This window comes from Rhipicephalus sanguineus, chromosome 6 (genome assembly GCF_013339695.2).
Source record: "Rhipicephalus sanguineus isolate Rsan-2018 chromosome 6, BIME_Rsan_1.4, whole genome shotgun sequence".
NCBI lineage: Eukaryota > Metazoa > Arthropoda > Arachnida > Ixodida > Ixodidae > Rhipicephalus > Rhipicephalus sanguineus.
Window position 1 is genome coordinate 101222476 of NC_051181.1, and position 9066 is coordinate 101231541.

At 46.1% G+C, this 9066-nt stretch overlaps 1 protein-coding gene across 1 annotated transcript; it reads right to left on the reverse strand.

The window, feature by feature from the left end:
• Positions 1-2674: 2674 nt before the first annotated feature.
• LOC125759006 (uncharacterized) lies at positions 2675-6684 on the reverse strand. Its single transcript, XM_049416882.1, has 2 exons — positions 6559-6684; positions 2675-2976 (listed from the first exon to the last, which is right to left on the reverse strand). The coding sequence occupies exons 1-2, from the start codon at positions 6603-6605 to the stop codon at positions 2679-2681; spliced, it is 345 nt and encodes a 114-aa protein (XP_049272839.1). The 5' UTR covers positions 6606-6684; the 3' UTR covers positions 2675-2678.
• Positions 6685-9066: the final 2382 nt, after the last annotated feature.

The window sequence follows — 9066 nt, forward strand, 5'->3', positions numbered from 1 at the left end:
CATCGTAGGCTTAGACGCGCAATACCCTACCACGATCCAGACGACTGGCGTCCCCTCTACTTTTACTAATGATAGAGACGGAAGCCCCACTGTAAACAAGGGCTTTCATTTCAGTGGCATCTACCTTAACAGGGTCGTAAAGTAAGGTTCATGAGACCGGATGAAGTGTCTCGATGTAGCTTTTAATAGCGAAGCTACTTAGCAGATCACTCCTTCTAAGTAGATCGCAGAAAACTATCAATATCTTAACAGGTATGTGCCACAGAAATTGGGTAAATGCCACTACTCATCACTGGTCCACTAAAAATAAACAAGGCAACAGAAGCGACGGCATACTCAATTAGAAAAGCTAGTGTACAGCTTGCGCCTGACCATACGCAGAAATAGGTCGTCCGAAGCTAACTCGCACCCTGAGGAAGAAGCCGCGACCCGAGAAGTGAGGCTTGCCGCGGCGCGAGAACGAAATCGACGGCGCCGAGCAGATCCGAAAGACGGGGTGAGGGAATTGGAACAGAAGAGACTGTGTCTGCTAAATCTGAAACACGGGGATCGCATGCTTGAAAAGCATGCTGGACGGCAAGATCCGGCCTACTGAGAAGCGGAGCGAGCGCGTGCTTCTACCGGCGGCGCCGACGCAAGGTTTCAGTGTGAGTTCCTTTCGTTGGAATCCGGTCATTCGTGTCAAGTCTGCAATCGTCTTTGATTCAATACTAACTTCTCTACTCCTCCAATGTGTGGTCAGCGGAGAAGCACGGCCATGGCTTGCGTGTGCTGCAGGAGCTCTTCTCGGATGATACTATCGAGCAGGGAAGACGTGCGGCCCTGCAGAACATGCCGCGAGACCATCCTTCGAGGGAGAGTGCCAAAATACTGCCTAGATAAAGCCGAGTTCAACCTCGTTACATTATTAAATAAGCATGACACCGATCAGCTTCGCTGTGTATAAGCTTTGCGCGGCTTAGTGCGAGCATGCGATCAATATATATTTTTTTTGCTTGGGTCTTGCCATGAAATGTACTTAGTTCATGTAGAAAGCTGCGTCATGTAATACTTATATTGGTCCCTCATCATTATCCCTCAGATGGTCACTTTCAAGAGAATCGTTCTTACGCGGAGATGCGGGATTGTCATCATACTTGTGCAGATACTGAGCTTCAGAAGGACGTTTTGCTGGGCGAGTTAGTAATATTCCATTATTAAACGTAGCGCAAAACAACAGGGACAAAGTAAAGTGGTAACATAAACAGCACAGAATATGCGCTGTGTATGGTACCACTTCTGCGCTGTGTATGTTACTTTACGTTGTCCGTGTTGTTTTGCGCTACGTAAACAATAGCAATGCTTATTTCGCGAAGATAGCAACTCGGTAAACAAGCTCAGGATTCCATTATTAAACGTAGCGCAAAACAACACGGACAAAGTAAAGTGGTAACATACACAGCGCAGAATATGCGCTGTGTATGTTACCACTTCTGCGCTGTGTATGTTACCACTTTACTTTGTCCGTGTTGTTTTGCGCTACGTTTAATAATGGAATCCTGAGCTTGTTTACCGAGTTGCTATCCTAACGAAATAGACATTGCCATTGTATACTGTGGCCTGTACACATCGCAGAAGGTCACGGAATATTCTCGGATCATTGAACTGTATTTGTCTGCGGATGTCAATGCAAAAGCCTTGTGTTACCAAAGCTACAGGTGCACATGATGGGAGCTTCGGTTCTACAGAATGCAAAAAGCGGCGCTTCTGAAGACAGTACTGAGCAAAGTGCCAGACTAGAATTCTTGCGCAATGTTCGTCTCCCCGATAATATATCTGTAAATCATTAGGGAATAGTGCATTTCTAGGGCTCCTTCATGACATCCGAAATTACATGGCATGGCCATGAAGAGACATGCCATGAAGCTGACGTGCCATTTTTATGTCATCCGAAGGAAAATGAAAAAAAAATGAAGGAACATAAAGGAAACGTAGGCTGCTTCATGTCATCTGAAGAGCAGTACACGGTGATGTGATCATACAGCTAACAAGAAACAAGTTAATGACGTTCTTTTGCACGTTAGCCAAAGTTACATTAAACAGCCAAGTAAATAATATGAGGCGATTTACGTTCCAAAACCACGACATGATTATGAGAGACACCGCAGTGGAGGGCTCCGGAAATTTCGAGCATCTGGTGTTCTTTAACGTGCACTGACATCGCACAGCATGCAGGCCTCTCACATTTCGAAATTCGACCGTCGCGGCCGGGATCGAACCCGCGACCTTCGGGTCAGCAGCCAATATACGCCCATAGTCCTGGCATTACCTTCACTCTATATAATTTTTGACCTACAATATCGCTTTTCTCTGGAAGTATTTGTTGCGATCCTTTTAGTAGATAGTCCAGTACAACCAAGGAAACCACCCCAATTTCTTTGTGGTGATCCTTGTGTAAGTATGTGTTTTTGTTGTATAAGGTCTACGAATGCCTCGCTGCGGAACTTTAGATATGTAGGCTCATCAAGATGCCATTACCAGCTTTTACCTGCTTTTACCTACAACTATTCCATCTGTGTTGTAAGACGCGAAAAGAAAATTGAATTGAGTTTCCTCCTTACCTCTCTTGAGGTAACCACAATAATCTTTTCAAGTAGGTAGACATCTGTACCTTTCCTATCAACACACTTCTCTCTCTCTTACTGACGCCTGCTTGTGATTGTACCTCGGGGGCGAACGAAGAGCGGGGGAACCGTACGCCTCAGCCTGCGGTGCCGGTGCGCGCGACGTTCGTGAGGTGAGTATCGGTGGACGAGCAACTCGGCCACAAGGACGAGAATGCTGGCGAGGCAAAAGGCTGCGTACAGGTAGAACACGGATGCCAGGTCTTCAAGCTTCAGTTGTTCACCCTCCTCCACGACGCGGCACCGATCCAGCGAAGGAAGGCGTGTGTCGTACAAGTGCCGAACAAGGCCGCTCTCCCCAATGGCCGTGGCACTGGTCAGAAAATGGAAAGATACACATTGGTGGAATATTTTTCTCAACACTAAAGTGAATTAAACGATAGGATAGATGCGAATCACTCATCGAAATGGGAGACCGCGGAAACATAGAATATGAAAAGAAAATAATAAACGAGTTTAACTTATTAAAATTCAGCCTGGTGAATCCCTGAATGCAGAGGACGTGTGGCACGTGCGTCCTGTCGCCGTGCGCGCGCTGTGGGGAGGGCGGTAACGATTTTGGCACTTGAGAAATATTTGAAGTCGTCAACTTCGGGACTGCGGACGAGTTACAAATTCCCCATCATTAACATGCCTTGTTCCCAATGATCTCAAAACCATCCTGTCATGCCCGAGCCAGCTCCATTTTATGCCTCCAAAATCCTTAATTTCTTCGCTCTATTTAACTCTTTGACATCCTCGGCCGTGCTTCCCATTTCTTGGTATTCATTCCGATGTCCTAACTTATGATCTGTTATCTCTCCTTCCCATGACGTCACCGGCGCAGCCAGGTTAATTTTGTTTTTGTCTGAATATCTGCTAGGATATAGGTTACCCCTCTTTGTTCCTTAATTCACGCTGCTGTCTTTTTATCCCTCGGAACTACGTCTATCGTTTTTTCGTTCCATTGTACGTGGGGTGGTCGTTGCCTGCTCCTCGAGTCTTCTTTAGGCACGAATCACCTTATGCGCTCGGGCTGTCGGCGTCTCCTGTCGTCGTAGCCCATCACGCTTAAGCAAATGGCAAATAAGACGGCGCGTTGGCTCGGGAAAAGCTCTGTTTCTGCAATGGGCACTGTTTGCCATGGGCGCTTGACGCTGTCGGTAGTAATGAGAGGACGATGCCCTCTCACTGCTATTGACGTGTCCCTATGAGAAACACCGGTGCTTGGCACCAACCCAGATTTCACGTTAATGGAGATGTTTTGTATAGTGTAGTATATATCAAGCGGTGGGAAAATGAAGTGAGGGTGAGGAGGGGGGTAAAGCCACCAGTTCCGTCGCTTTCTTAATCTTTGTACTGCTTGTGCGTAGCTGCCGCAGTTTTTGTTTCGTATTTTCTATGTTTCTGTCACGTGTATTATAACACCCAAATGCAGTGGTTGTGCGCTTACCACTTTGGTGCCTGTGGCCAGTGATAAGTTGCGCATGTTTACCGTACGCGCACCACCCCATCTTTGACCTTCGGTTAATTTCCTTTCCCCGAGCAGGCTCCCTCGTTATATTTGCCTTAGATAGACACGCCCTTCTACTGATTCAAGGTTCTGAATAACAGAATCACGTTGTTCGTTGTTAGTGTAAACAAATTACCCTACTTCAGCTTTTGTCATACCACATTTGGCGCCTGAGCAAATATTTAAAATATCCCGAGCCACAACTTAACCCACTGCAAACTGTTCGCAATTCCATGTATTTAGCGCTTTATAACTTGTGTAGAAAATGCACAGAAATTGGTCATTTTTAGCGACTTGCAAGCCCCTGTCGCACTGCTACTCAGTAATCAGGTTGTTTAAACTTTATGTAATTGTGTGTGACTCTCGACGAGAAGGCAAAGGCAAGCGTAACGAACCCAGTAATCGCATTTCAATGGATACCAGGACAGCGCAACAATCCTGGTAACACTGCAGCCCACGCAGCTGCGAATCAGACGCAAGAAAACGTAGAAAGGAGAAATCTTCCTCCTGAGGCAGATATCCTGTCATCTCACCAAAGACAAATGGTTCGATCAACAGTCTAAAAGTACGAACCTATATTTAATATACATCTGCAAAACACTATCCATTCCATAAGATCGGAGTGAAAATTTGAGTGAGTTTGTGAATAACTTTATGTAGTTCCGGCAGGTTTCCGGGCTGGTTTCCCGCCTAGGAGCCGGCAGAGAGACCGCACCTCTCAGCAGCTTCCTTGGCCTGCTGGATCGCCCAGAGTTGATTGTCTAGTCCTAAGCTGAGCAGCGCGGCCCGCCAACGCATCCGAAGGTCCTCTTTAGAGGCCGCGTCCCTAGTTTTGTGAATTAGTAACATTGAAACATTAGTTCACCGCATGCTGCTTAATACATCACTTACGCGACACTTTCTATACAGGATAACGCGTGCCTCTAGTCCTCAGTACTCTTGTCGCTACCCACATGAAAGTGTACATCATCTACTCCTGAAGTGCGAGAAATATGATTCAGCACGAAAGGTATTACGAGCAAGTTTGTTACTTTTAAAAAGAAGACCATTCACTGTAAATAAATACCAAGTCCATGGCCAACAGCGGGCCTTCAGAAGGGAGCCCTTGTCGCCTTCAAGAAGTTTCTCGATGAAACGAATATTTCATGGAAATATTCAGGACCACTTTATATACTGAAAGCTAAATGAGTAACGCTTATATTGGTATATGTTCAGAATTGTATATTGTTGGGATCGTGTGTTTGACGTTATGTGCAATTATTTGTCTCAGCGTGTTTTCCCGGGTACATCAAGCCGTACATAATACCTGAGTTTCGATGTGTACATGTGAACTTATTTCACCTACCTGAACTTTTGCTCGACCACTTGTGACTCACGTACTGTACTTGCACATCTTGTGTTCTACTGCATGACATATAGTTCCCTTTTTTGTTATTATCTTGTATTGCACATTTCGTCATCTAGCTGAAAAAGAGTAGCCGGTGCCGCCATAGAGGCACCAACCTCTCCTGTTTATCGTTTCAATAAAAAAAAATATTCTTCCTCTTTCACGCAAAGAAGTTCATCTGCTTCTGCGAGAAATATCCCATCGTTTCAGTGAAAACGAACGGTTCGATGAAGAATGCAAAAGTTCAGAGTTAATTTTATTACGGCCTTGTATAAAACTAGCAGTTGCATGATATCTAAGCGAAAAACACGGAACTTTTGAAAGATTAGTGCACCGCCAAAGGCTTGGCACAGCTTTTACGTGACATTTTTGTAGAGAATAAAAAGTGCGTCTACTCCACAACGTTTTTGTGACCACCCAGACGAAGATGAGCATCAACTCTTCCTTGAATGCGCGAAATACGACTCAACACGAAGTGTATCACAAACAAATCTGTTACTTTTAGGTGGAAGGCCATTCACTGTGAAGAAAACACTTGGTCCATTACCAACAGCGGGCTTTAAGAGAACAGCACTTGTCCCTTCCAAAAGTTCGATGAAACAAATATTTTATGAAAACGCTATAGTTAATTTTATCTCATAAGCTAAGTCAGTGACATAAATGTTAAGTGTTTGAAATTAAGTAATGTTGTTGTCGCCTTTTTCGTTACGCGCGATTATTTGTTATCCCTGTTTTGCGGCGCTTTACAAGCCGTGCGAATATTTGGCGTTCTACGTCTACATGTGAACTCATTTCGCTATACCTGAAATCGCTCTCAAATTTCTGTGACTCGTGAGTTCTTCGATTGTGACGTGTTTGCACAAGCGGTGTTCTACTGTATTACATATTTTGCGCCAGTTTCCTCTCTTTTACTGCATTTTATGTTGCGTTTGCTAAGCGAGAAAGAGTGGCCGGCGCCGCCATAATGGCGCCAACCTCTTCTGTGCATCATTTCAATAAAAAAAAAGGAGCCTCACATTCTCTTGATGCGCTTTCGGAGGGTCTCGTCCATTTGACGGTTCATGTAGCTCGTGAAAATCAGGGTGTACAAGACCTCTGTTCCGTAGTAGAATTCTCCGGGTTCACCTTGTGCACAATATTTGCCAGCCTGGAAAGAGGCAGAGAGGGCAGCACGTAGGTTGGAGCTAGATTCGAGTATGAAGAGTTCCGACTGCCAATCCCTCGGAATGTTATCCAGCCCCACTCGAGCGGCACTGGCTAAAACTCCCAGCGGCGCTGACTAACGATCCGCTCACACCGCCGGAAAAAGTGCCTTTTTCGTCCACTTTCTTTTCAATTTAGGTCACATATAATCATTACACTATAGTTAAAAACAACGAGTAATGTCTCCTATGCTTTCTCTGGTGTGTTTGTTGGTTTAGTTGACACGCCATTCGGGCAATTTATCTTATTTCCATCTATAAGGCAGACGTCAAAGCCCTCCTCTTAACTGCAAAAAACAAAAAATCGCAATGATATCCTGGTATGCGTCGTGCATTCAGCTATGACTTGATTCTGAGAAGGGAACACTGCACCATGAGCAGATATGCATGCCCGGATTTTATGTGCAGGCAAGAAGCCGAAAGGAGCAGGGAGACGAGCGTTAACGAAAGTTGTATATGCTCGGCGAAGTGAACACGAGGAAGGAAACGAGTACGAGTGGAGATGAACTGAGAAGGAGATGCAGCAAATAAAACAAAATTATATTCTTTGGTGAGGCTGGATTCAAACCCGGGTACCCGCGGTTCAAATATAAGCGTCATAACCACTCGACTAGAACAAACATTTATGGGAACCATATCATTGCGTTGCTACGGGCGATAGAACGAGAAAAAGATGGAGAGAAAGCGATGGGCAGAAAGAAAATTGAAAGACACAAGCAAAGAGGAACAAATAGCAAGAGAGAGAAAGGGGCCTAAAGAAAGAAGAAGAACCAAATAGAAAGAGATATGAAGAAAGCATAGCGTAACCACGTATAGTGTAGTATAGTAGGCAAGGAGTTGGGGAATGAAAGTGAGGTTGAGGAGGAGGGAAAGGAGGAGGGTAAGGCCACTAGCTCCGCTGTTTCCACAGTCTTCGCACCACTAGTGCGAAGGTGGCCCGATTTTTTTTTTTCAAGAAAAGACGAAACGTGTATCTTATTGTGCATGCTAATAACTGAAAGATAACAGCCTGGAGCGTTACAACGACTGTTAGGAAAACATAAATCTGAGTCAGAGTAACATGTCATGTCAGAAGTTCAGGGGAACATGGAGGCTTGAAGACATGAAAAATTCATGAGCACGGCGTGTCGCAGCGACTACGCGTGTCCACAAATTTTTTCGAGTCATGTAGCATCCCTTATGATGACCGATGTCACTGTGCATATGTATGCGACAGCTGGTCGTGTTACGTGGAATATTCAAGAGGTCCTCCACCACTTTTTCAGGTAACCACCGATTGACCTCAGTATCGGAGTTTATTGCCTCACTAATCCATCACCCCCAAAAATTTACGAATACGTCAAGAAGTAGCGGAGTTACAGACATTTATCGAGCACTCTAAGCGCTTTCTATGTTATATACCACCAAGAACGTGTGGACAGTCCGTCGTGTGCGTCTTGTGGCTTCTGTTAATCACTTCAGCATCTTATTAGATGCGAAGTATCCTATGGCGGAGTTCAATCCGGTGGTGGTGGTGGTGTGCGGCGTGACCACCCTTACTGCGCATGCGCATACCCTCTCCACTCACCCTCTCCCCCCTCACCACTTCCTCTCTCCACCTCCACACTCCACCTCTCCACTTCCCCTCCCCTTTCCCTCTCCACTTTCCTTCTGCCCTCCCCCTTTCTACTCTTCCTCTGAAACGCGGGCTAGACATGCCGAAGCGTCCCCTCCCCCTCTCTCTCCTCTCCTACACTGTCCCCCTCTCTCACGCCTGCCGACCGCGTTCCCCGCTCGCCCTGTGAGAATTAACGGCCAGGCTAGAGGGAAGACAAGACGCGCGTAGCGTTCCTCTTCGCGTTCCACGACGCGAGGTCGGTAGCATGCCCAAAGAACGCCAACGGAACGCGATCGTGCAAGTGCTCCGGCTTCGCATCGCCTCACGGTCCCCTTTAACGGGAAATGGTGTAATTTTTTTACACTGTCCTGAACTCGTAACGCAGCGAGCATTGCTGGTTAAGGAGTATATATAGAGAGAACACTTTATTGAAAGGCCGAGAATTTAGCCGGCGTATAAAAATTACTGACTTGCTACTCTGCGTGGGGAAGGGGATTAACGGGCACAAATTTCTTGTATCTAAGTGTGCAACCATCGACGATTACCTCTTTCCGAGAGGGTGTGTTTCTCGACGCGACCAGGCCCATCGAGCTCTGCTGACTCTTACGGACCAAATGGATCTGGCCACGCGTTTATAGGCTTCCTGAGTGCGGAGCACTTAGGGGCCCGGGCTGCGTATGCTGTCGTGTGTTGTCGTATGCTGTCGTCGTCGTCTCATGTCGCTT

Excerpts from the sequence above, each read along its gene's own strand:
- LOC125759006 (XM_049416882.1), bottom strand. The coding sequence starts at position 6,605 with ATGAACCGTCAAATGGACGAGACCCTCCGAAAGCGCATCAAGAGAAT. Across the intron at positions 2,977-6,558 it reads CGAAAGCGCATCAAGAGAAT|TGCCACGGCCATTGGGGAGA; the intron begins GTGAGGCTCCTT and ends TTTTCTGACCAG.